The sequence below is a fragment of the Ranitomeya variabilis genome, chromosome 6 (genome assembly GCF_051348905.1).
Source record: "Ranitomeya variabilis isolate aRanVar5 chromosome 6, aRanVar5.hap1, whole genome shotgun sequence".
In the NCBI taxonomy this organism is placed as follows: Eukaryota; Metazoa; Chordata; class Amphibia; order Anura; family Dendrobatidae; genus Ranitomeya; species Ranitomeya variabilis.
The window spans coordinates 93,328,718-93,356,538 of NC_135237.1; the positions used below are offsets into that span (position 1 = coordinate 93,328,718).

The following is a 27,821-nucleotide window of genomic DNA, read 5'->3' on the forward strand; positions in this document are numbered from 1 at the left end:
TACCATGTTCACTGAATGCTAAAACTGACTGCCATTATGATTCTCCAGGTCATTACGAGCTCATAGACACCAAACTTGTATAGGTTATTTTTTATTTAAGAGGTGAAAAAAACCCCGTAGCGTCTCCATTTTTCGGGATCTTGGGCTGGGTGTGGGCTTATTTTTTGCGCGCCGATCTGATGTTTTTATTGATACCATTTTGATCATCATTGCAATGTTGCAGCAACCAAAAAAAATTAATTCTGACGTTTTGATTTTTTCTCTTGTTACGCCGTTTACCGATCAGATTATTTTTATATATTGATAGATCGGGCGATTCTGAACTCGGCGATACCAAATATGTGTGTATTTGATTTTTTTATTGTTTTATTTTGAATGAGGCGAATGGGCGGTGATTTGAACTTTTATTTTTTTTTATATTTTTTAAAACATTTTTTTTTTACTTGCTTCGATAGTCTCCATGGGAGACTTGAAGGTGCAATCATTTAGATTGTGAGCCCCAACGGGGACAGCGATGATAATGTATGCAACCTGTAAAGCGCTGCGGAATATGTTAGCGCTATATAAAAATAAAGATTATTATTATTATCCGATCGCTTGTGCTACATAGCACATGGCACTGCTGTTGTGGAAGGTGTTATGGAAGCCCAGGTTGCTTTGATAGCAGTCTTCAGCTTGCCTGCATTGTTGGGTCTGGTGTCTCATCTTCCTCTTGACAATACTCCATAGATTCTCTATGGGGTTAAGGTCAGATGAGTTTGCTGGCCAATCAAGCACAGTGATGCTGTTGTTTGTAAACCAGGTATTGGTACTTTTGGCAGTGTGGACAGGTGCCAAGTCCTGCTGGAGAATGAAATTTCCATCTCCAAAAAGCTTGTCGGCACAGGGAAGCATGAAGTGCTCTAACATTTCCTGGTAGACAGCTGCGCTGACTTTGGTCTTGATAAAACACAGTGGACCTACACCAGCAGATGACATGGCTCCCCAAACCATCACTGATTGTGGAAACTTCACACTAGACCTCAGGCAGCTTGGATTGAGGCCTCTCCACTCTTACTCCAGACTCTGGGACCCTGATCTCCAAATGAAATGCAAAATTTACTTTCATCTGAAAACAACAGCTTGGACCACTGAGCAACAGTCCAGTTCTTTTCCTCCTTGGCCCAGGTAAGATGCTTCTGGCGTTATTAGTCATGAGTGGCTTGACACTTGTAGCCCGTGTCTTGGATACGTCTGTGTGGTGGCTCTTGAAGCAATGACTCCAGCAGCAGTCCACTCCTTGTGAATCTCTCCCAAATTTTTGAATGTCCTTTTCTTAACAATACTTTCAAGGCGGTGGTTATCCTGGTTGCTTGTGCACCTTTTTCTACCACACTTTTTCCTTCCACTCAACTCTCCATTAATATGCTTGGATACAGCACTCTGTGAACAGCCAGCTTCTTTAGCAATGACCTTTTGTGGCTTACCGTCCTTGTGGAGTGTGACGGCCTTCTGGACATCTGTCAATTCAGCAGTCTTCCCCATGATTGTGGATGCTACTGAAACAGACTAAGGGCCCTTTTTAAAAGCTTAGGACGCCTTTGCAGGTAGTTTTTGTTAATTATTATAATTTACTGAGATAATGACTTTTGGATTTTCATTGGTTGTAAGCCATAATCATCAATATTAGCAGAAATAAACACTTGAAATAGATGACTCTGTTTAGAATGACTCTATATAATATATGAGCTTCACTTTTTGTATTTCTGCTGGTGATGGTGGGGGTACTGGGAGCAGACCTGCTGGGGACCATGGGAGTAGTAGGCGCAGAGCTGCTGGTGATGAAGGGGGTACTGGGAGCAGAGCTGCCGGTGATGATGGGAGTAGTGGGCACAGAGCTGCCGGTGATGATGGGAGTAGTTGGAGCAGAGCTGCCGGTGATGATGGGAGTAGTTGGAGTAGAGCTGCCGGTGATGATGGGAGTAGTGGGCACAGAGCTGCCGGTGATGATGGGAGTAGTTGGAGCAGAGCTGCCGGTGATGATGGGAGTAGTGGGCGCGGAGCTGCCGGTGATGATGGGAGTAGTTGGAGTAGAGCTGCCGGTGATGATGGGAGTAGTTGGAGTACAGCTGCCGGTGATGATGGGAGTAGTTGGAGTAGAGCTGCCGGTGATGATGGGAGTAGTTGGAGTAGAGCTGCCGGTGATGATGGGAGTAGTTGGAGTAGAGCTGCCGGTGATGATGGGAGTAGTGGGCACAGAGCTGCCGGTGATGATGGGAGTAGTTGGAGTAGAGCTGCCGGTGATGATGGGAGTAGTTGGAGTAGAGCTGCCGGTGATGATGGGAGTAGTTGGAGTAGAGCTGCCGGTGATGATGGGAGTAGTTGGAGTAGAGCTGCCGGTGATGATGGGAGTAGTTGGAGTAGAGCTGCCGGTGATGATGGGAGTAGTGGGCGCGGAGCTGCCGGTGATGATGGGAGTAGTTGGAGTAGAGCTGCCGGTGATGATGGGAGTAGTGGGCGCAGAGCTGCCGGTGATGATGGGAGTAGTTGGAGCAGAGCTGCCAGTGATGATGGGAGTAGTGGGCGCGGAGCTGCCGGTGATGATGGGAGTAGTGGGCGCGGAGCTGCCGGTGATGATGGGGGTAGTGGGCGCGGAGCTGCCGGTGATGATGGGAGTAGTTGGAGTAGAGCTGCCGGTGATGATGGGAGTAGTTGGAGTAGAGCTGCCGGTGATGATGGGAGTAGTTGGAGCAGAGCTGCCGGTGATGATGGGAGTAGTGGGCGCAGAGCTGCCGGTGATGATGGGAGTAGTTGGAGCAGAGCTGCCGGTGATGATGGGAGTAGTGGGCGCGGAGCTGCCGGTGATGATGGGAGTAGTGGGCGCGGAGCTGCCGGTGATGATGGGAGTAGTGGGCGCGGAGCTGCCGGTGATGATGGGGGTAGTGGGCGCGGAGCTGCCGGTGATGATGGGAGTAGTTGGAGTAGAGCTGCCGGTGATGATGGGAGTAGTTGGAGTAGAGCTGCCGGTGATGATGGGAGTAGTTGGAGCAGAGCTGCCGGTGATGATGGGAGTAGTGGGCGCAGAGCTGCCGGTGATGATGGGAGTAGTTGGAGCAGAGCTGCCGGTGATGATGGGAGTAGTGGGCGCGGAGCTGCCGGTGATGATGGGAGTAGTGGGCGCGGAGCTGCCGGTGATGATGGGAGTAGTGGGCGCGGAGCTGCCGGTGATGATGGGGGCAGCACGTGTCCTCCCGGCAGTAGCGGCTCAGGGTGCCGCCGTTCACACCTTCCTGCACCCACCTCCTCTCCCTCAGCTCCTCCCCGCGGCTCTGCCCACCGCCCTGCCGGCCTGCCTGTGGGAAGTGCAGCCATGCCCGGCATTGTCGGTGGCTGTGTGCACTGATGCCTTTGTGTCTGGCGGAGCAGCCGGCGAGCTCTTTGTCTTCTCCCGGGTGCAGGGATCCCCCGGCTGCTCCCCGCTGCCCCTCGGCTGCCCGCCCGGTTATGCCCGCCGCCTGCATCCTGTGCCCACGGCCCCTGGCAGCGGACTGAGCGGTAGCAGAGGTTGCTGGGAAGTTCGCTCGTCCTCTCGGCCCGGCAGGGATACAATGAAGGATCTGAAGAAGTATATGACAGAAGGTCTGCTGCAGTTCGCCATCCTGCTGAGCCTGGCCGGGGTGCGGGTGGACCTGGACTCCTACCTGCCGCCCATCAGGGAGATCATCCTGGGCACCAGCTCTGCCTACTCGCAGATCCCCTTTCACAGCCTGAGGGACACCTGGGAGGGCTCCAGCCTGCACCCCAAGAGCCCAGACCTGGACTCCTTCTTCACTGCCCGCAGGCTGCTGGAGGTGAGGGCGCTGGGGGACACACGGGTGCCCCGGACGGAGGTCAGCGCCTGGCTGGTGCACACGGTGTCTGCGGAGACCGGCGCGGCCAGTGCCCTGCTCCCCACGGGCTCCAATGAGGAGGGCGGCGGCGGCGGCACCGAGACCCCGAGCCACGGCGAAGGCCCGAGCCAGCCACCTGCAGGGAGCAGCAGCCTACAGCCGAGCCATGGCAGCCCCTCAGCGCCGCCCGCGGGCAGCGGTGCCAGCCCCGGAGACTATACCAAAGAGGTAATAATGGCCACTGTCACCACATGCAGCACGAGATGTCGCATGACTTGTGCGACAGGAGGCGATGTGTGGTGTGAACAAGGTCATGGAATGTGTTCTCCTCCTTGTGTTGTGCCCCCCAGTTGCAGGGGACAGGTAGCCCCTATGTGGTGACCAGCTGGTACCTGGGGCAGCTCATCACCTCCTGCCCCTCACATCAGGCTGCTTATTTGGGCAGAGAAGCAATATGGAGGCATGATGTGTGAGCACCACGCCCTGCCCAGCTCTGCGCCTACTCCCCATCATCCTGGATGGCAGCAGGAGCACAACCCCCATCATCTGCCTCCTCCACACTCTCCCTTTGTATTCAGCTGTTGATCCAGTCCCATAATAATAATGTGTTGCTTTCCAGGCCTGTGGGTGCCACATTGTGGCTGCGCGGCGGAGTTGGCACATCTGCCACCCTGGGTGGGGATCTTCCTGGGAACTAGAAGGTTCAGTTCTTCAGGGAGTTGCATCACTTCTCAAACTTTAAGAAATCTCAGGTTTATCTTAGGAAATCTCCATTATTGGGGGAGGGATAGAGGGTCCGCTCCATCCCCCAGGTCTGATCCGGTGGGGACAGGTGCACGTTAGACACAGACATCCTAAAAATTCAGATCACCACGTGCATCCTCAGGCCCTCCGACACGGCCAATTTATGCCCTGATTTCATTAATGTTGCTCCCATGATCATTCCATTTCTTTTTCTCATGTTGTAATTTATTTTTATTAGGGGGGGTTAATCTCCCTCACAGTACCAGGGGGCTTCTTTATTCAGTACTAATCTTTATGGTCTCTTCCAAGGGTCAGTGCTTACAGGATTTTCTTGAGAGCTCCGCCACCTTGTAAAAACCATAAAAATTACCATTGATATATATATATATATATATATATATATATATATATATATATATATATATATATATATATATATATGACCCATATCTCCGGTCAGGGTTTATCCGCCATACATGATAGATGGCATTTGGCGATTCCTTCATACAGCGGTACAGCTGAGCGCTGTGTTCTCTATGGGAGCCATGCCTCTGCCAGTGGTTTGTATCACCGGGAACCATAGGATCGGCAGCCTGAAATTGGCCGTGCCGGATACCTCTGCCCGACACATCCGCCGGGCTATAGAGGCCCCTATATACAGGAGACTGCTGACGAGCCATTGATATTATTGGTTGTGCTTGTGGGGCCTTTACCTTGGCATCACCAATAATAGGTGATACTCGCAGATCGCTGAAGGTCTGACCGCTGTGGATAGGTGCAGGGGCGGACATACCATTGGTGCAGCCTACCCAGGGGCCCGAAGGGTTCGGGGGCCATGTTTACCTTCAAAGCAGGTGGAATTGCATTATGATGAGCTATAGGACTGGAACAGGCCCATAAATTGATCTTGCTTCTTCTGTCTGCGTCCGCCAATGGATAGGTGATAGCGGGCTATCAGGAGAATAACCCTTTGATAGCTGGCGCCACCTTCTCAGACAATTTAATTTTTATTGCCTTAATAAATCTAAAATGAGAGAAAAGGTCACTTTTCATAGATTTTAATTAATGTCAAACTGTTTTTTGTGTCTCCATCTCCTGTGAAGACATTCTGTGCAGCCTTCACATGTCCGACTTTCAGGTTCTGAGATGGACCGCCATGTCTGGCCATGGGTCTCCTGACCCAATCTCGGCCTCTCGTAGCTGGCTGTGGGGCGCTGAATGTTGGACTGATGAAACCCCCTGAGTTCTGCAATCTTACTGTCTAATACTTTACTCGACTTTTCGCTGATGTACATTTTATAGGTCGCCCATAAGTAGCGGACAGATAGAAGGGAATGTGACTGCAGGATCAGATTACGTTGGGATTGTTTGCGGTCTGTTACCATGGAGACACATTGTCTGCATTGGAGCTGTATACACAAAACAGTTTGGCAGTTTAACTGTCCTTATATTGCAAAGTAGATATTTTTTATTCATTTTAAATGTATCATTTTAATAATAAAAATATTTGTGGACATAACCTTCACTTTAATATGGATATTGTACAAATGTCTTTTTTAGAATACACATCTCTCATGACTAATAAACTTCAAAAGGGTCATCGGGTGACCTAGACACAAGACTCGCCCATATAGTGTCTGTATTGGTCACACAGAGTCCCTGTGCATCGTTAATATGGCCGCGTGCCTACAGGGTTTTCCAAAAGTAAGAAAAGTGTAAGGATTGTTCTGAAATTTAGAAATAAGCATTTCTTACTCCATGAATATCCTCTGCTGGTACTGAAGATGATGCTGACCCTGCCATCATTTACATGACCACTGCAGCCAATCTCATGGTATACATGGAGGCCTCCCCTTCAGGCAGTATGGCTGCATCACAACATAAGCATCTACCACTTAAACTCCCTTTTCTGCTTGATAATCGGATATGCTGCAGTGCCTTCCTGGGCTTAAAAGGGTTTTTCCAGGAAAAGACATAGCATTGCTCATCCTGAGCTTAAAGGGGGTTTCCAGACAAATAATATCAAGCAGACGTCCTTGGGTGTCGATCTGAGCACAGACCGCAATGCACAGCCTGGCCCCAGCGTTCCTGACCTTAGTGTGACATCCTTACAGAAATATATACAGCGGTCATACTGTGGCCACGGGCCTGCTGACCTGTCCTTAGGGCTCTTATACACATCAATATTTCAGGTATAGCGCTCGTATCTATGACAGTCTATGGAACTGTTCATAAGTCAGATTTTTTCGAGTGGTCCTTGCAAAATTGCAGAGACATGTCCGCTATTGATCAGAGTGTCGGATCAAAGTCACAATGCGAGTCTATGGGTCAGTGCCATCCGGGTGCTGTCCATTTTTCACTGATAAAAGGTGAAGGGACTCTTTTTTTTTTTTTCCTTATCAGTGTAAAAAACTGATGAAACTCTGCTGAAAATCTAATAACACTCTGTGTACATATGGCATATTGGAAAAATGGAACTGCAATATTGCTAAAAAAAAATGACAGAAAAAAGGAGAAGGTAATTAGTGCATAAATTGGCCAATTCATTGGAGCCCAACAGCCATCAACAGTGCGTACCTCATTGTTGGGGACCTAACCCGATTATGACACCTCTCCTGGGCTGAAAAGTTAACAATATATAGGGCAGGAAGGACCCAGCTGATTAATACCGCAATATCACAATTCAATTTTTCCAATATGTACATAGAGTAGCGTTTACCTATTTTCTATGGCAGTAATGCAGCTCCTATTTTCCATATTTGCTGTTTTTGCCATTTCAGAGTGTGGCTTTATTTTCTTAGTTATATGTGTATGTAGGCCGGGACTTGCATTTACAAGAGGAATAACAGAGGAGTTCAATGCAGATTTCCAAGAAAAGAGATTTCTGTTTGTTATTTCCCGAGTAATGCAAGAATGGGGGAGCGAGCTGTAAAACGTCCCAAAGTCCAAGGCAAGAAATCTACAAGGAAGTATCTACTATTAATTGCTCATGTGCAGAGAATTTCACAGAAGACATTTAGTTTCTATTTTAGTTTGTAAAGTTTCTAATAGTGAAACTTACGGCACGTCTGTCATCTGCTTTCAGATCCTTTCAATTAAATACCGTAAGTCAAAGATTTTTTTAAATTTAAAAAAATCCAAAATGTATTGATAGACAGTAAGCTTGGTCACACGATGCATTTTTGCCACATTTTTTAGTTTTTTTGCCAAAAAAATTTCAAGGGGAAAAACACTGCAGTTCACAGCGACAGCTAAATTAGATTTCTGAAATCACATGCGGCTTTTTTCTTTACGTATTATAACCATCAAAGTGCGGCATGGCCATTTTTGCAGCATTTTCCCCAATGAACGGGGTAAAAACACATAAGTAAAAATGCATCAAACATTCTTATTTTATTTTCCTGCCAACACTTTGGGATTTGATGCAGAAAAATCTGCTGCAAATATTCCACATGTGCACATAGCCTTAAAGTGAAAGCATTGCCCGGCTTTGACCCAACGAACCCTATTCCCAGCAGTTGAAATCTCGGATATTTTTCTAGGGATGCTTCCATAATACTCCCAACCTGACTTGAAGGACAAGTTTCCTTTTCTTTGCTCCCACTGTTGGGGTAATACTAGTTGCTCTTACTTTTCTACCTCTATATATAACAACTTGTGCTTCGCGTATTCTCTGTTAATTTATGGATGATGCACAAGCAAAAGAGCTCTATAGTGGAGACCACAACGAAATAATCTGGCCAAGGCAGGCAATGCGCAGGCGATCTCTATACCCACCTAGCGTACAGTTGCCTCTGAAGCCCCTAACTATAGTGGGTGCAGGGGATGCAGTTACATCTGGACCTTGCAGCCCAAAAGGTCCCTTTGCCCCACATGGGCGGAACAGTTTTATTAAAGACCTGTGATAGTTGTTGAGGCCAAATGGAGGACAGTAATACCCTCCCTATCAGAGGCGGATTGGAGCAAGGCCTCAACCTCCCCTCAATATATTTCACCGGCAATTAATAACAAGCTTATCCAAATGTATACAGTCCATCCATGCTACCTAGCAGGTTATATAAAATGGGTACATCCACCACTACAGAGTGCCATATGTGGGGAGGAGACAGTAGGCTTTACACACCTGATGTGGTATTGTCCTCCAGGCTTCTGGAAGGAGGTCCAAGCTATCCTCATCAATATCATACAACCCCCTGCACCACTCACATTAGTCTTCAGGGTCTCTATGTGATATTTTGTGCCTGCCATGGGGGTCTTATGCTTTTGGTAAAGATATGAGACCCATAATAAGTTAAGGGTAGGGATGAGCAGACCTGTGGGTTCGTCGTGTTCGACTGAACTTTAGTCCCAAGTTCAGTTCGGGTACCAGAACTGTACTTGAATCTGAACCTGAACGACATAGAAATCAATGAGGACCCAAGCTTTGGAACTGGAAACTCTCTTTCTTAACAGTTCAGGTTCGCTCAAGTTAAGGGCAAGGTTCAATTTGCCAGACAGCAGTGACAAATACTGTTTGTTCTATGATGTGACCTTGTTACGTTGTATAATCGTCAATAAAATGATTTAAGAAAAAAAAAGACCTGTGATAGTTGATGGCTCTATTAGAGCTTTTTGCATTGTGGCCGACGAGCTTCAGGTTACCCCACTGCTCCCTGACAATCTTCATTTATTTGGTTGCATTGAAGACATTGCATTTACACATGACCTCTGCAGCCACTCATGTGATTGCCTGCAGCGGTCTTATGTGCATACAGCAAGTCATCACTGAAGCCCAGGGAATAGTGAGCTACAAAGAGCAGTGGAGCAGTGGTGCTGGATAAAACTAGAACTATAAGTACTTTTGTGATTTCAGCACATCTTCTGCATTTTATTTTCTGCTTTGTGTATTACTACAATCATCTTCATGATCTGCTTTATATACTTCAAAAAACTGACTGGCACTTCCAAATCAGAAAACTGGTGTGTACAGGTGCGAACTAGGAGTAAGTTGTAACCATCTGTATATATAACAAACAAATAAAGTTGCACTTTGTAGAGCTAAACCATGTAAATATGTGATATATGAAATATGAATAGTATTGCTGCTCTAGATAATAAGAAAAAATGGAGATATGGTACTTAGCAAATAATTTGTCCCATTCATGCATGCCCAGCAGCCAACGACAAGGGGATTTGCTGGGAACCCAGGGCCAGCCCGAGAGATTACGGCGCCCTAGGCGAAACTATTTTGTTGCGCCCCTACTACTTTTAACATACCTCCCAACTTTTGAAGATGGGAAAGAGGGACAAAGTTTGCGGCGCGCTTCGCGTGCCGCGGCAAATTTTAGGCCACGGCTCTGACCACACCCATTCATAACTAGCCACACCCATATCCACGTCCCAACCACACCCATTTAGCACTGCTGATCACACTGTTTTATAAAGAATAATTATAAACAAAAAAATATGGCCACACAGCGCTCCATACTGTATAATGGCCACACATGATGCTCCATACTGTATAATGGCCACACATGATACTTTGTACCGTATAATGGCCACACATAGCTACTCCTACACACGCGGCTGCGCTCCGTACACACGCGCTCCACTCCATACACCTCGTACACACGCGGCTCCGCTCCGTACACCTCGTACACATTTAGCTCCGCTCCATACACCTCATACACACACGACTCTGCTCCGTACACCTCATACACACGGCTCCGCTCCATACACCTCATACACACACGGCTCCGCTCCATACACCTCATACACATTCAGCTCCGCTCCATACACCTTTTGCCTTTTGAAAAGATTTTTTATAATTTTTTCTATTTTTTCTCTGGCGCCCCCTTAGGGAGGCGCCCTAGGCGGCCGCCTAGTTCGCCTATACGTTCGGACCGGCCCTGTGGGAACCTATGTGTCTGGTATGAGTACCTCTCTTAGGGTAAAGCCTGAATTTATGGGTAGGTAGGATCCTGCTGCAATTAACACCGCCAAAGGCTGGATGGCGGAGTACACGGTCAGAGAGCTGATAAATAACAAAACACTGACTGGCACTTCCAAATCAGAAAACTGATGTGTACAAGTGCAAACTAGGACTAGCTATTTCTATATAAAACAAACAAATAAAGATGCACTCTAGTGCTAAAGCATGTAAATATGTAATATACATTTACACTAGACACGTAGGTTCCCAGCAGATCTGAGACCAGCTTGTCGTTGGCTGTTGGGCATGCATGAATTGGACAAATTATGTGCTAAGTATCTCCATTTTTTCTTATTATCTAGAGCAGTAATGCTATTCATATTTCATATGTTACATATTTACATGCTTTAGCACTACAGAGTGCAGGAAGTTCAGTGTAAGCCGGCCTTGTCTCTCCTCTTTCTATCTTCAACACATCCCTTGTCCATGTGTCCTCTTAAGGTATATGGACAATAGAGAAAGGGAGCTCTCACTCAGCACTCCCCTCTGAGACAGTGGCTCCTATTTTGGTGGACCTAAGATGTCTTTGTTGGATGCCGCTAGTATCAGTTCTTCCTCTGGCAAAATCAGGAGTTTGCTGGGAACTGGAACCAAGGAAAGTAGCTAATCACCCTGGGGTCTGCGTTCTGAAGGGGGTTGTCTGAGCTTGTGCAGCCATGTCGGTGTAGGGTCTGAAAGAAAATGCTGTAGTGTAGTCTCCTTAAGATTACATAGCCTGATGTAAGTGACACTGACCTGTTGTGACCACCGATCCGGCTACGACAGGAAGAAGGCTACATTACCGTGGAGGCAGTATGCCCATAGTGCATCCATCTGTACATAGGTCTGCAGATGAGCTGTGTACATGATATGTTTTGCAAAGTTTCCTACACGACCTTATAGCAGTGTTCCTCTTCAGTCCAGGAATTTTGCAATAGCTGCGGAATAGAGCAGTCGAATAGGTCTTCTAAGGCCGTCTGCACGCGCTGTGGGTTCGATGCAAATTTCCTTCTGCAAATCTGCTGTGTTTCTGCATCAAAATCCACTGGATTTTGTTGTGAATTTCACCCTGTACATTCCAAGGCTATAAAATCCGTGCGAAGAATTAACATACTGCAGAAAACTTCCCAGTTTTCACATTCATAAACTTGGCGGATACTGTACTAAGCTAAGTTTCTTCTGCATGGAAATGTGCATGGAATATATATTTATCTTTCCACCTGCATGAATGGTTAAAAGTGACCTGTTCATTGTCCATTTATGTTTTTGGATGTGATGGAGCTCGAGGTCATTGATCTCAGGAATGTACAGTAGTTACTTGTACGACTTGTTTTTCCTTTGTGTTGGTGATGTGTGTTTGGGGCGTATAAGTTGCATACTGTGTACACGTTTTATACTATTAGAAGCTTTGTGAAGTGCGTTGTGCAAACAGAATGATCTGATCATCGCCTTGTCTTATTTAGGGAGGTGATGCAGACCTGATTCTTGGTTCCTTTGAAAGCCCTGATAAGCTCCAGATGTCTCCATACATAGTTGTGTTATTAATAGGTCTTTCCTATAAAGCAATTTGCATTTTCCAGTAGGTATATTGATCGTGTACAAAGGACTGATGCAAATGACTTGTCCCAGAAGATTTGTTTCGTAGTGATGCATATTATTATTTGGGAGCAATCCAATGTACTGTTCCATGAAGGAGACCCTACCGGGGAAACAATAGGCGGCCCTGATGTCACCGTGAGACACCACTCACTTCTAGTGCAGCGGCATCATACATTACACATCAGTGCGGTAATATGATGTATAGCTGTCACAGACTTCACCTTTTTTTTTCTATCAGCGCTGCAGTGCTCTTTAAATGTCTGCCCCGTTCTATACTCAACTTCCAGCGGTTTCACCTTTTACCGATGCCGCTCCAGTCTCGCGGCGCCTTGTGCCTATAACTCGTGATTGGCTGGCGGACAGAAGTTACGTCACAAGAACTCAATGCAAGTCTATGTGCGCCAGAACGAGGGTCTCAGACTTGTATTGAAAAGTGACCTCTGAGCCGCTCCATGAACCACTGGAGCTGCCAGCAGTTCACTCTTCGTCAGAGACCAACTGGAGCGATGCTGGAAAAGGAAGGCTATGTGCACACGTTGTGGATTTTGCTGCGGATCTGCAGCAGTTTTCCCTGAGTTTACAGTACCATGTAAACCTATGGAAAACAAAATCTGCAGTGCACATGCTGCGGAAAAAAAACGTGCGGAAACGTAGCGTTGTTTATTCCGCAGCATGTTAATTCTTTGTGCGGATTCCGCAGCGGTTTACACCTGCTCCATAATAGGAATCCGCAGGTGTAAAACCGCAGGAGGAATCCGCACAAAATCCACACAAAAATCACGGTAATTCCGCAGGAAATCCGTAGGGCGGTTTACCTGCGAATTTACCAAAATCAGTCCGGAAAAATCCGCACACCTTTCCGTAACGTGTGCACGTGGCCAAAGAAGGCGGCGGCGGGTGAGTATGAGGCAGGCGAATTATGTTTAAAGCGCCACTCCAGAGGTGCAATAAAAAAAATCATTGTAGTGGTGCTTTAAAGACCAGTCACACATTGTTTTGTACATGGGTCCTGTTCTGTTATAAATAGTGATACTTTGAGCCTTTTGGGTACTCTGACAAATAATTCACATTTTTAACAGATTCCTTTCTATTTCAACAATACAGACATTACGCCACAAAAGCAGATTTCCTGGAAGGAAATGTCATGCTTTGCTTTAGGAAACAACATCCCACATGGCATGCATTGGAAAAGCGAACGTCTTCTTTTCAGAATGGCTGTCATTCTGCCGTAGGAGCACAGATCCCATTGTTTTATTTATATGCACTAAGAGCACTTTCTAACCTCTCTGACCACAGCGGCGGCCGCCATCCTGTGATTGGGAGCTTTAGTATTTAATGCTGAGGGGGTATGGCATAGCTCACATCTGTGGTTTATCTTCTGTGTATAATGGAATGATGGCATCTACAACACTGCCAGATCTAAACCCTACCGATATTAATGGCAGCGGGTGGAGCTCTCTGGCTTAGACCAGGTTCAGACAAGCCTATGGAACATCATTTTCACGTATATGGTTTTCTATATGTCTGTTTTTATATCTCGGTCATCAGGATGACATTTGTTCTTTTCATCAACAATTAAAAAATATAAGGCCTAAAACTGTTTCCTATTTAATTTTTGCAATGGATGTCATATGGATCATTTCAGTATGGCATTATTTTTTTTTTTTACAAACTCATTGAATTCCATGGGCGATTCTTTTGTGAAAAACGTAAGAAATTGGGGCTTTCTGTTTCACACAGATGCATAATCCGGGTGAAAAAACCAACAAGGCCTTACAATGAGTACTGTCAGGAATCATTACTGGCGTTCACTATTGGGCAGCCTGGGTGGTGCCTTATGGCCCCCCGTACACATGACTAATGTCAACCCAACCTATCGATATGGACGGGTACAGATGACAGTATAATGTGTATGGTGCTCCCAACAGATGATGTTGGGGGAGATAGCGATCTGTCATGTCCAGTTTCAGACAGCCGAGCCTTTTGTTCTGTAAGAGATAAATAAGCCTCCGCCAGAGGAACATGGCAGCGGCTCATTCATAGAGAATATGGGAGAGTTCGGCAGAGCTGACAGCTGAATGGTGGGGGGCTTAAAGCATTTGTCCAGTGTAAAATTAAAAGTGCAGTCACCTGTGTATTGAGCTAGCCCGTGCCTACTAGTCGGGCTGTGCCCAGGAGTATGTATGTCGCATACATCGCTGCTGTTCACGTGCTGGGAGGATTCAAAAGTCTGCAGCTACACAGAATGACTGCAGACTTGTCATTTTAGACCGGACAGCCTTTTTAAGAGTGCTTTGGGGTTTGAATAATCACCAATCAATTGTACAATTTCTCAGTATAGGGTCCAAATCTGCCTCTGGAAGGAAAACAAAAAGCAAGAAGGAGAACTGAACAAAGACTGAAAGTTTATATTTTCTGTAGAATATAGTTGTTGGCCACTACTTTTTAATTGATCATCACTATTTGATGGCTGTGCGACACCTTGCACACCCGCCGATCAGCTGTGTTGGCTGTTTAACCCCTTAACGACCACCGATACGCCTTTTAACGGCAGCAGTTAAGGGTACTTAAACCACAGCGCCGTTAATTAACGGCGCTGTGGAAAAAGTGAATAGCGCCCCCCAGAGTTGCGATTTCCCATATAATTTCTCTGTCCTCTGATGTGATCGCACATCAGAGGACAGAGAAATGGAGTCCCCGATCACCCCCGATACTCACCTGTCTCCCCCGGAGCTCCTCGTGCTCCCGATGGGCGCCGCCATCTTGTTCCGGCCAAAAAAATGGCGGGCGCATGTGTAGTGTGCCCGCCGGCCGGCACCCGGAAGATCTTTGTGGTATCAGCTTCCGGGGGTAGCCGAGACCCCAAAGAACATGATCGGGGTCGGTTTTTACCGACCCCTATTTTGCAGTCGCCGGTAATTAACTTTACCGGCGGCCGCAAAAAAAAAAAGCGATGTGTGATTCTCCTCTGATGTGATCGCACATCAGAGGACAGAGAAATAGGGCGATTCGGGGACCATGTTATACTTACCGGTGTCCCTGGGTCCTCCTGCGTCCCCTCCTGCATGCCGGCTTCTTCATCCGGTATGAAAATGGCGGGCGCATGCGCAGTTCGCCCGCCATAATCTGCCGGCCGGCAGCTAGAGGAGTTGGTGCTAAATTTAGGGTTAGGGTTGGGGCTAAATTTAGGGTTAGGGTTTGGGCTAAATTTAGGGCTAGGGTTAGGCTTCTATCACACTTGCGTCGGTATGGGGCCGTCGCAATGCGTCGGCCCGACGCACGTGAAAATTGTGGGGTTAGGGTTGGGGCTAAAGTTAGGGTTAGGGTTGGTATTAGGGTTAGGGTTGGCATTAGGGTTACGTTTGGGATTAGGGTTAGGTTTGGGATTAGGGTTAAGGTTAGGGTTGAGATTAGGGTTAGGGGTGTATTGGGATTACGGTTATGTTTGAGGTTAGGGTTGAGATTAGGATTAGGGGTGTGTTGGATTTAGGGTTTTGATTAGGGTTATGGTTAGGGTTGAGATTAGGGTTGTTTTGGGGTTAGGGTTGTGATTATCGTTAGGGTTGTGATTAGGATTATGGATCGGTTTGGGATTAGGGTTAGGGGTGTGTTGGGGTTAAGGTTGGAGTTAGAAGTGGGGGGGGGTTTCCACTGTTTAGGTACATCAGGGAGTCTCCAAACACAAAAGCCAATTTTGCGCTCAAAAAGTCAAATGGTGCTCCCTCCCTTCTGAGCATTGCCGTGCGCCCAAACAGTGGTTTACCCCCACATATGGGGCATCAGCGTACTCGGGATAAATTGGACAACAACTTTTGGGGTCCAATTTCTCCTGTTACCCTTGTGAAAATAAAAACTTGGGGGCTAAAAAATCTTTTTTGTGGAAAAAAAATATATTTTTTATTTTCACTACTCCTAATTGTAAACTTCTGTGAAGCACTTGGGCATTCAAAGTTCTCACCACACATCTAGATAAGTTCCTTGGGGGGTCTATTTTCCAAAATGGGGTCACTTGTGGGGGGTTTCTACTATTTAGGTACATCAGGGGCTCTGCAAATGCAACATGACGCCCACAGACCATCCCATCAAAGTATATTCCAAGCGGCACTCCTTCTCTTCCGAGCCCCGATGGGTACCCAAACAGTGCCCCCCCCCCCCCCACATATGGGGTATCAGCACACTCAGAACAAACTGGTCAACAGATTTTGGGGTCCAATGTCTCTTGTTACCCTTGAGAAAATAAAAAAATTGCAGGCTAAAATATCATTTTTGAGGGGGGATAAAAAGGATTTTTTATTTTCACGGCTCTACTTTATAAATTTCTGTGAAGCACTTGGGGGTTTAAAGTTCTCACCACACATCTACATAAGTTCCTTAAGGGGTCTAGTTTCCAAAATGGTGTCACTTGTGGAGTGTTTCCACTGTTTAGGCACATCAGGGGCTCTCCAAACGCGACATGGCGTCCGATCTCAATTCCAGCCAATTCTACATTGAAAAAGTAAAACGGTGCTCCTTCACTTCCAAGCTCTGCGGTGCGCCCAAACAGTGGTTTACCCCCACAAATGGGGTATCGATGTACTCAGGAGAAATTGCACAACAAAATTTATGGTTAAACTAGCTGTACTACCCGGCTTCGCCCGGGTTAATGACTGCTGTTAGCAAAATAGAATGTGTTAACAAAAATTTATTCTGCACACAAAAACCACAAAACAAATAGATAGAAATGTAATTATTAAAAGGCAAAAACTAAGCTAATAGAAGAATTTCACAACATATATTAGCTTTGTTATACTGAGAATGTCTTTGTTGCCTATATTAACCAATCAGAGCTCAGGTTAATTAACTGTAGCAAAATAGAAGCTGAGCTGTGATTGGTTGCTATTGGCAGCCTGATAAATCCCCAGCCAACAGTAAGCCCTCCCCCCTGGCAGTATATATTAGCTCACACATACACATAATAGACAGGCCATGTGACTGACAGCTGCCGTATTTCCTATATGGTACATTTGTTGCTCTTGTAGTTTGTCTGCTTATTAATCAGATTTTTATTTTTGAAGGACAATACCAGACTTGTGTGTGTTTTAGGGTGAGTTTCATGTGTCAAGTTGTGTGTGTTGAGTTGCGTGTGGCGACATGCATGTAGCGACTTTTGTGAGATGAGTTTTGTGTGGTGACATGCGTGTAGCAACATTTTGTGTGTCGAGTTGCATGTGACAGGTTAGTGTAGCAAGTTGTGTGCAGCAAGATTTGTGCATGGCGAGTTTTGCGCGTGGCGAGTTTTATGTGTGGTGCGTTTTGAGTATGTGCAAGTTTTATGTGAGGCAACTTTTGCATGTGGTGCAACTTTTGTACATGTGGCAATTTTTCTGTGTGTGCAAGTTTTGCATGAGGTGAGTTTTCCATGAGGTGAGTTTTGCACGTGTGGCGAGTTTTGCGTGAGCCTAGTTTTGCATATGGCGAGTTTTGCATGTAGCGAGTTTTGCGCGTTGCGAGTTTTGAGTGGTGACTTTTGTGTTTCGACTTTTATGTGGCGAGGTTGGTGTGTGTGTGGTGAAATGTGTGCTGAGGGTGGTATATGTGTTCAAGCACGTGGTAGTGTGTGGCGCATTTTGTGTTTGTGTTCACATCCCAGTGTGTGGTGAGTATCCCATGTCGGGGCCCCACCTTAGCAACTGTACGGTATATACTCTTTGGCACCATCGCTCTCATTCTTTAAGTCCTCATTGTTCACATCTGGCAGCTGTCAATTTTCCTCCAACACTTTTCCCTTCACTTTTTCCCCATTATGTAGATAGGGGCAAAATTGTTTGGTGAATTGGAATGCGCGGGGTTAAAATTTCACCTCACAACATAGCCTATGACGCTCTCGGGGTCCAGACGTGTGACTGTGCAAAATTTTGTGGCTGTAGCTGCGACGGTGCAGATGCCAATCCCGGACATACACACATACATACATACACACATTCAGCTTTATATATTAGATATACCTGTATGTAATCTCCTGTATATAGTATATACCTGTGTGTCATCTCACCTATATATAGTATATATCTGTGTGTCATCTCCTTCTGTATATAGTATATACCTGTATGTCATCTCCTCCTATACATAGCATATACCTGTATGTCATCTCCTCCTGTATATACTATATACCTGTAGGTAATCTGCTCCTGTATATAGTATATACCTGTGTGTCATCTCCTCCTGTATATAGTATATACCTGTATGTCATCTCCTCCTGTATGTAGTATGTACCTGTATGTCATCTCCTCCTCTATATAGTATATACCTGTGTGTCATCTCTCCTGTATATAGTATATATCTGTGTGTCATCTCCTCCTGTATATAGCATATACCTGTGTGTCATCTCCCCTGTAAATAGTATATACCTGTGTGTCATCTCCTCCTGTATATAGTATATAACTGTATGTCATCTCCTCCTGTATTAGCCCTCGTTCACACGTTATTTGGTCAGTATTTTTACCTCAGTATTTGTAAGCTAAAATGGCAGCCTGATAAATCCCCAGCCAACAGTAAGCCCTCCCCCTGGCAGTATATATTAGCTCACACATACACATAATAGACTGGTCATGTGACTGACAGCTGCCGGATTCCTATATGGTACATTTGTTGCTCTTGTAGTTTGTCTGCTTATTAATCAGATTTTTATTTTTGAAGGATAATACCAGACTTGTGTGTGTTTTAGGGCGAGTTTCGTGTGTCAAGTTGTGTGTGTTGAGTTGCGTGTGGCGACATGCATGTAGGGACTTTTGTGAGATGAGTTTTGTGTGGCGACATGTGTGTAGCAACTTTTTGTGTGTCGAGTTGCATGTGACAGGTTAGTGTAGCAAGTTGTGTGCAGCAAGTTTTGCGCATGGCGAGTTTTGCGCGTGGCGAGTTTTATGTGTGGTGCCTTTTGAGTATGTGCAAGTTTTGTGTGAGGCAACTTTTGCATGTGTTGCAACTTTTGTGTATGTGGCAATTTTTCTGCGTGTGGCAATTTTTCTGCGTGTGCAAGTTTTGCGTGTGGCGAGTTTTCCATGAGGTGAGTTTTGCACGTGTGGCGAATTTTGCATGTGGAGATTTTTGCGCGTGGCGAGTTTTGAGCGGCGACTTTTGTGTTTCTACTTTTATGTGGTGAGGTTGGTGTATGTGTGGTGAAATGTGCGCTGAGGGTGGTATATGTGTTCGAGCACGTGGTAGTGTGTGGCGCATTTTGTGTGTGTGTTCATATCCCCGTGGTGGTGTGGTGATTATCCCATGTCGGGGCCCCACCTTAGCAACTGTACAGTATATACTCTTTGGCGCCATCACTCTCATTCTTTAAGTCCCCCTTGTTCACATCTGGCAGCTGTTAATTTGCCTCCAACACTTTTCCTTTCATATTTTCCCCATTATGTAGATAGGGGCAAAAATGTTTGGTGACTTGGAAAGCGCGGGGTTAAAATTTCACCTCACAACATAGCCTATGACGCTCTCGGGGTCCAGACGTGTGACTGTGCAAATTTTTGTGCCTGTAGCTGCGACGCCTCCAACACTTTTCCTTTCACTTTTTCCCCATTATGTAGGTAGGGGCAAAATTGTTTGGTGAATTGGAAAGCGCGGGGTTAAAATTTCACCTCACAACATAGCCTATGACGCTCTCGGGGTCCAGACGTGTGACTGTGCAAAATTTTGTGGCTGTAGCTGCGACGGTTCAGATGCCAATCCCGGACATACATACATACATACATACACACACACACACATTCAGCTTTATATATTAGATTTCTGTTTTTACACTTGTGAAAATAAAAAAAAATGGTTCTGAAGTAAAATGTTTGCAAAAAAAAAGTTAAATGTTCATTTTTTCCTTCCACATTGTTTCAGTTCCTGTGAAGCACGTAAAGGGTTAATAAACTTCTTGAATGTGGTTTTGAGCACCTTGAGGGGTGCAGTTTTTAGAATGGTGTCACACTTGGTTATTTTCTATCATATAGACCCCTCAAAATGACTTCAAATGAGATGTGGTCCCTAAAAAAAAAATGGTGTTGTAAAAATGAGAAATTGCTGGTCAACTTTTAACCCTTATAACGCCCTAACAGAAAAAAAAATTGTTTCCAAAATTGTGCTGATGTAAAGTAGACATGTGGGAAATGTTATTTATTAACTATTTTTGTGACATATCTCTCTAATTTAAGGGCATAAAAATACAAAGTTTGAAAATTGCAAAATCTTAAATATTTTCGCCATATTTCTGTTTTTTTCATAAATAATCGCAAGTAATGTTGTAGAAATGTTACCACTAACATGAAGTACAATATGTCACGAAAAATCATTCTCAGAATCAGTGGGATCTGTTAAAGCGTTCCAGAGTTATAACCTCACATAGCCTGCTTAGACAGGACGACTGCACTTCTGATGCACACAATAGATTGTTTACTGTCACTGTTCTCGGTAGCACATGTCCTGTTTGCACAGAACAATGTGCTGCCGAGAGATTTTTTTTAGCACTTGTGGGATGATTGACAGTCTGTATATACCGAACTATTATCAGGAAACATGTATTCTTAGGAGCGCTGGGTGATTATTGGGCGGTGTACTGGACCCTTAGTTAGCTGGATCCTACAATATATTAATATTAACTGATAAATACCGTACAATTTTTTTTTTCTTGATCTCTACAGATGTTAAAATATATAAACTGCTGAAAAGTTATTTGTGTTTTTACTAGAATTTTCTTTCTTTTGAGTTTTTGAAGCTCAGGTTAGTTGAAGCTTCATTACATAAAGCGTAAAACCCTGCTAAGGCCGCCTCTGACATGTACAAAATCCAGTTTGTCAGCCCTCGGGCATAACGACTTCTATAAGTGTCTGGCGGAAATGCAAATTCTAATGTAAAGTATTTAGGGATAGTAGACCCGGCAGACGCTGCCCCGCACCTGGAGGGTAGAAAGCATTGGGCACTGTAGTTTAGAGAGGTATCGTGAGGACAATCCATCCATAGGACATATGGACGTTATAGAAGGGTCCCACCTGTGTGACCCCTTATGACCCCAAACTGCCATGTAATGCTACAGAGGCAGCTGAAGGAGTCACCAGACAGCAGAAATAGTGCCATACACCTGAGATACCCGTCTTGTTTAGTTGTCTCTTCCGAATTCATGATTTAGGAGACTTGGCCCCCTGACCTTCCCCTGACAGAAGATGTGAACCATGACCATTGAATATGTATGTAGCCTTAAAGGGTTATTCCAGTGTCACTCACACATCGGGAGGGAAGCAGTGCCAGTGACCTCACGTCTACAGATACCTGCCGATTGCACACACGTCCCGGCGGGTGTCTGCAGATGGAACGTCGGCTCCTCTCACCTTCCAATGCGGAAATAAGCAGCTCTGGTTACATTTTTGGATAACATATCTGTGCCATATAAGCAACAAAATTTTAATGCTGTGTCTGATTTCTTTTCTCTGAGAGGTTCTGCAGCTGCTGGGCCACATCCTGTGGCTCTGCAGCGATAAGGCTCATCTAGACGAGCTGATAATCAGGAAAAAGCGCTCCGGTGAACATGCCCACAATCACTTGATGAAGGAGAAAGTCCTTAGCTCGACAGCGTTCTTGCTGACGTTAAAATCATCCTTCTTGGCAAACTATCACCCTGTGTATACAGGCCATGTGCTGTCAACAATAATGATAATCTATGCACACAGAACTATCATGTTAACGATCGCCCTGTGCGCATAGAGTTCAGGCTACAACCTCGTTTGGCTTGTATATAGCCGTTTGTTGGGTTGTTTAAAGGCTGCGTTTGGCTCGTCTGCATGGGCCCTTAGGATAACATGCAGTTGCTGCAGAACCTCTTTTATCATCTTAGTACTTCGTATCGTTGTATTTTGTTCGGAGACGTGTGATCCATTGCTGCTATTTCTATCCAGATGATAATATAGGTCACCATTATTCCGGTACAGCTCCCTGTATTGCAGCTCTTCTCACGCTATAGAGGATGAGGCGAGGTGCAGTTCTCGCTTATTCTCAGGTATAAATGAGTTTAATTTCCTACACATAGGGGAACACAGCGGGATATAGCAGGAGCGGTTTGAGATCTGGTCATCACAACCTCCCTTACGTTACATCCTGCCATTCGCCATGAATCAGAATAGTAAGATGTATGTGTCAATGCGAGAGGAGCATGTCCGAGACCCTACTAAGCCTGGCACCAGCTATCTGTGCCTCCATCCGGACCCATCTTCTATATAGATGCATGAGGTGTTACCCTACTGGGCATGGTCTGGTCTGTGCTACTGGCGCGCTATGATGTATAGGGGAATTCTCATCAGAGGCCATTAGATGCTGGTTCTATGGTCCGGAAGGAACAGAAAAGAAAGCAGCAGTCTGTTTTCCTCAAAGGATAGCGGCTGTACACTGGAATCAATATCTCTTTATATCTATATATATCTCCCCTTGAACATACACTACTCAGTATTGAAATCACAACACCAAGAAAGAAAAGTTGTAGAGTTATAGAAATCACAAAATTTATAGGCATGCAAATGATAGGAAAATGGCAACATTTTCAAACATTTCAATTTATTCAGTATTGAGTGTGAGTGCCACGCGCCCCCATCCAGCACTTCTGGGATGTCATTATTCAGGGACTGCAAAAGGAAGCTGCCAGCGGAGGATCTTGATACATACCGTAGTTGCATTGGTTGAAAAAAAAAAGACAGGTTCCATCAAGTTCAACCTTCCTCCACAATTATATATTTTTTGTCACTAAATTAACTATAACCCACAATGTACTGAGGAAATCACCCAGCCCTTTTTTAAAAGCTGTTATAGTGTCTGCCATTACTACTTCTTGTGGTTCAGCATTCCACATTCTGACTGCTCTAGCTGTAAAGAACCCTTTCCTATTTAGCTGCCGGAATCTCCTTTCTTCCACCTGTAATGAGTGCCCCCTGATCCTCAGTATGGTCTATGGAAGGAATAAGTAATCTGCCAGTTTTTTGTATTGGCCACACAGGTATTTATACATATAAATGAGATCATAGAAAGTTAGAGTTGGGAAGGACCACCAGGGTCATCGAGTTGAACCCCCTGCTCAATGCAGGAGTCACTAAACCATCTCAGACAGATGTCTGTCCAGCCTCTGTTGAAGACTTCCATTGAAGGAGAACTCACCACCTCTTGTGACAGCCTATTGCACTCATTGATCACCCTCACTGTCAAAAAGATCTCTGAGACGTCTTTTTTCTAAGCAAAACAAGCCAAACTTTTCCAACCTCTCATCATATGAGAGGCCTCCATCCCTTGTAGTAATCTAGTTGCCTGCCTTTTAACTGAATATCTTCTGAATATCCTTTTTATAATGTGGAGCCTAAAACTGGGTCCCATATTCTGGATGTGGTCTCACTGGTGATTTATAGAGGGGTAACAATATATTGGGATCACCAGATTTTATCTCTCTTTTTATACACCCTAAAATCTTGATTTCTTTGCAACTGCTGCTTGACATTGAGTACTGCTCCACAGCTTACTTGTAACCAGAATACCAAGTCCTTCTTCTTGTCTGTAGTCCCAAGAATGGTCCCATTTAGTGTATATACAGCTATAGCATTACTCTGTCTTAGGTGCATTACTCTACATTTATCTACATTAAACGTCATTAGCCAAGTGTTTGCCCATTCAGACATCTTATCCAGATCGTTTTGTAATATTGCAATGTCAAAGTCATTTTTTAATATTTTACTTAAGTTTGGTGTCTTCAGCAAAGACTGGCACTTTACCCTCGGTCCCATCCTGAAAATCATTAATAAAGAGGTTAAAAGGAATCGGTCCTAGCACAGATCCCTGTGGTCCCCACTGCTGACTATATCCCATTTAGAGAACGTACCATTTATGATGACTCTTTGTTTCCTGCCTTTTAGCCAGGTGCTTACTCATCTACATATAGTTTCCCCAGTACCTGCTTCTGGAGCTTCAGTATAAGGCTCACTTCACATGTCGTGGTGATTCCTGTACTGGATAAACCAGTACTGGTAAGGTCCGCTTATCCGTTTGCTGTCTGTGTCCTTGTGTCACATGCGTCTGCCGTCCGTGAACCCGTATGACACATACCGGGGCCTGGGAAAAGCAATACAGTTTGCTGTTGCAAACAGTTGCTGAAAACAGCTCTCGTCATTGTTGAATTGTCTACCAGAAATCACCCCCCCCCCCCCCACACTCCCCCGACAAAAAAAGACGTGTGGTCTCCCCTATAATGATGTTAATAGCCTGGAAAGGGGCCATGGATTTTGGTCTCCTCCCAGAATAAAAGCATCAGCTCTTGACCGCCTCAGAAATGGCGCATCCATAAGATGCACCAATTCTGGCGCTTAGCCTCCACTCTTCCCATTTGCCCTGTGGTGGTGGAAAATTGGGTAATAGGGTTGGGGTTGAAGTCAGCTGACATCAAGCCCAGAGGTCCGTAATGTAGAGGCGTCTATAAGACAGCCCCATAACTAACCCCATAGTAGTAAGTTTTGAAATAAACAGCAAGAATCAAATTCTTTATTTGAAATAAATGCTCCCGACCCTTTTTCCCCAATAATTACAGTATAAATTAAAAATAAAAAACACCATATTCCTCACCTGTCCGACTATAATCCATTTGTCCCATTCCGTAATCCATCTCTACTTCATCTGGATGCCTTGCTGAATGCTGGCATTATGCGACCGCTCAGCCTGGCATCCAGGAGACGCTGAGCGTCAGAGCGCAGCTTCAGTGACCTGCGGTGATGTCATTCAGGTTACCGCAGGTCACTGAAGCTGTGGTTCCCCATGGCAGCTCACCGTGAGCCACACAATGAACTGTGGTGAAATAGTACCAGTAAAGTGAGATTTCTGAAGTCTCATGCACACTTTACATATTTTTTCCTTGCTGATTTCAAGCAGTTTCAGATCAGCAATGTGTCTTTCTTTCAGCGTTTTTCACCCATTCTAATTCATAGGAAAAACGCAGCTTAAAAAGACTGTCAAAAAACACACATATTTTTTCGCAGTGTTTTTTCTGCCGACACATCAGTATTTGCAGCACATTTTTCTGCTGCAAATACTGAACGTGTGCACATACCCTGATGAGTTGGTCAGGATTCATATAAAAATGTTGTGTGTCATGTGTCCATTAGCGATTGCCATGTTGTATATTGGGTGGGGTACAAGGCCATTACATTTTTAGTTTCTATTCTCCTCTTCGCAATCTCTCTGATTTGCCTTATCAAAATCCGGCAGGTATACACTAAAATTGAGTAGCTTGGAAATAACCGAATAAATTATTGTCAGTTTTCTCTCGTGTCTTTCTGCAAGGAAGATACAAGCCAAGACAAATCTCTTATGACATTTACTTTATACCTGAAAGGGATGTATTTTTTTTTAACTATTCTGTCCTGGCAAATTAAAATATCCGTACTCCCCATGATGTATCATGCTCTGGTCTCCCATAGTGTATATAGAAAAATGTCTCACCATGAAGGCGACAATGTACCTATGTCGAGAGTGTCCAGAGGAGATCAACCCGCTTACCAATAGATGCTATTTTATACATGTGTTACCGCCATTTTGCTGGAGCCATTTTTCCATTTTTTTTTTTTGCTCCAACAAAATGGCGGCGCATGCTCATTAGCATCTATCGATAAGCTATAGATGCTACTGCGCCAGCACCACTTTGCTGGAGCCAATTTTTTTTTCTCCCAACAAAATGGCTCCGGAGGCGCATGCATAGTGGCATCTATCTGCAAATCGATGCTCTTATTCTGCGCCAACTGGTCCTGCAATGTCTATACATGACGAAAGAGACATAGCAAATCAGAAAAACTGCACTACATTTCTAATTGGAGGTGTTTGCTAATATTATTATACCTACTACATATTGGAATAGGATCTTGGATATTGGAATACCTCAAAGTATTGCTTGTGTTGATGATTTAATATGCAGGTGTAATGAGATATTGACTGGTATTTATCCTGGCAAGTAGGTCATCAGCTGTTCCCGGCGGCGGCTGGTTGTGCTCAGTTGTGGAGCTCTGTCGGCTGCATAGCGGCTGTGACCAGGTACTACGGCCGTGACTCCTCTAGCCCAATACAAATAATGTAAGGTCTCATGCAGACGTCAGTGATTTTTCTCGTCAAAAAAAAAAGAAAAAAATCGGTTTATGTTTTATCAATGGAAAACACGGATAGAACATGTACTAAATTCACGGATGTCTGAATGAAGCCCATACTATAGCATAGTCTGCCAGACAGGATAGCAATGATCCCTTTATTACATGCATTTGTGAGTATCCTAAGGCTATGTGCACACGTATAATGGTCCACTGCGGATTTATCCGCAGCGGATTTGATAAATCTGCAGGGTAAAAACGCTGTGTTTTTGGCTGCGGATTTACCGCGGTTTTTCTGCGGATTTCACTGCGGTTTTACAACTGCGGTTTTCTATAGGAGCAGCTGTAAAACCGCTGCGGAATCCGCAGAAGGAAGTGACATGCTGTGGAATGTAAACTGCTGCTTTCCCACACGTTTTTTTCCACAGCATGGGCACTGCGTTTTTTGTTTCCCATAGGTTTACATTGTAATGTAAACTCATGGGAAACAGCTGCGGACCCGCAGCGTTTTCCGCATCGTGTGCACACAGCCTAATGGTAATACCGTCTCTGTATCCATTAGAATAGGCTTTTAATGGTGATCTGTAGTGGTCCAACCCTCAGAACACAAAGTGATCTGCAGAACAAAGCAGCTTCTCCAAATAACTCAAGACCTCATTGTCCATTTCACTGTGCCTTGTACAGCAGCTCAGCCCTAATTAAGGAGACTTTCGGTCATTCAGGTTTCTACCATTGTGCAACCTCCGTGCTTTATACGTAGTTGTAAGCAACAAGACCTGAAATAATTTCCACTTCTTGTGATTGTCACATGTAGAAGAACCGAAGTTACACCAAGATCACAAGTTACCATGTTTTATTGGCTAATTTTAGGCTGTGTGCACACGTTGCGTTTTTTTCACATTTTTTCGCTATAAAAACGCATACATTATGCATCCCATCATTTAGAATGCATTCCGCAATTTTTGTGCACATGATGCGTTTTTTTTCCGCAAAAAAAACGCATCGCGGTAAAAAACGCAGCATGTTCATTAATTTTGCGGATTGTTTGCGTTTTTCCTGCTATTTAATGCAGTGGGAAGCTCCGGAAAAAAACGTGAAAAAAACGCATGCGGATTTCTTGCAGAAAATGTCCGGTTTTGCTCAGGAAATTTCTGCAAGAAATCCTGAACGTGTGCACATAGCCTTAAGGCCCCGTCTCACATAGCGAGATCGCTGCTGAGTCACAAGTTTTGTGACGCAACAGCGACCTCAGTAGCGATCTCGCTATGTGTGACACGTACCAGCGACCCGGCCCCTGCTGTGAGATCGCTGGTCGTGTCGGAATGGCCTGGAACGTTTTTTGGTCCTTGAGGTCCCGCTGACATTGCTGAATCGGTGTGTGTGACACCGATCCAGCGATGTCTTCACTGGTAACCAGGGTAAACATCGGGTTACTAAGCGCAGGGCCGCGCTTAGTAACCCGATGTTTACCCTGGTTACCAGCGTAAATGTAAAAAAAAAAAAAACAGTACATACTCACCATCTGATGTCCGTCAGGTCCCTTGC

The 27,821-nt window shown here is 45.0% G+C and overlaps 1 protein-coding gene across 1 annotated transcript in view; it reads left to right on the top strand.

Annotated features, from left to right (window-relative positions):
• Positions 1 to 3,267: 3,267 nt before the first annotated feature.
• The window catches only part of NFE2L3 (NFE2 like bZIP transcription factor 3), a 45,994-nt gene continuing 21,440 nt past the window's right edge, over positions 3,268 to 27,821 (top strand). The window contains exon 1 of the mRNA XM_077268792.1: positions 3,268 to 4,097. Coding sequence (XP_077124907.1) covers positions 3,588 to 4,097 — 510 coding nt within the window. The 5' untranslated portion in view covers positions 3,268 to 3,587. The remainder of the gene's footprint in view (positions 4,098 to 27,821) is intronic.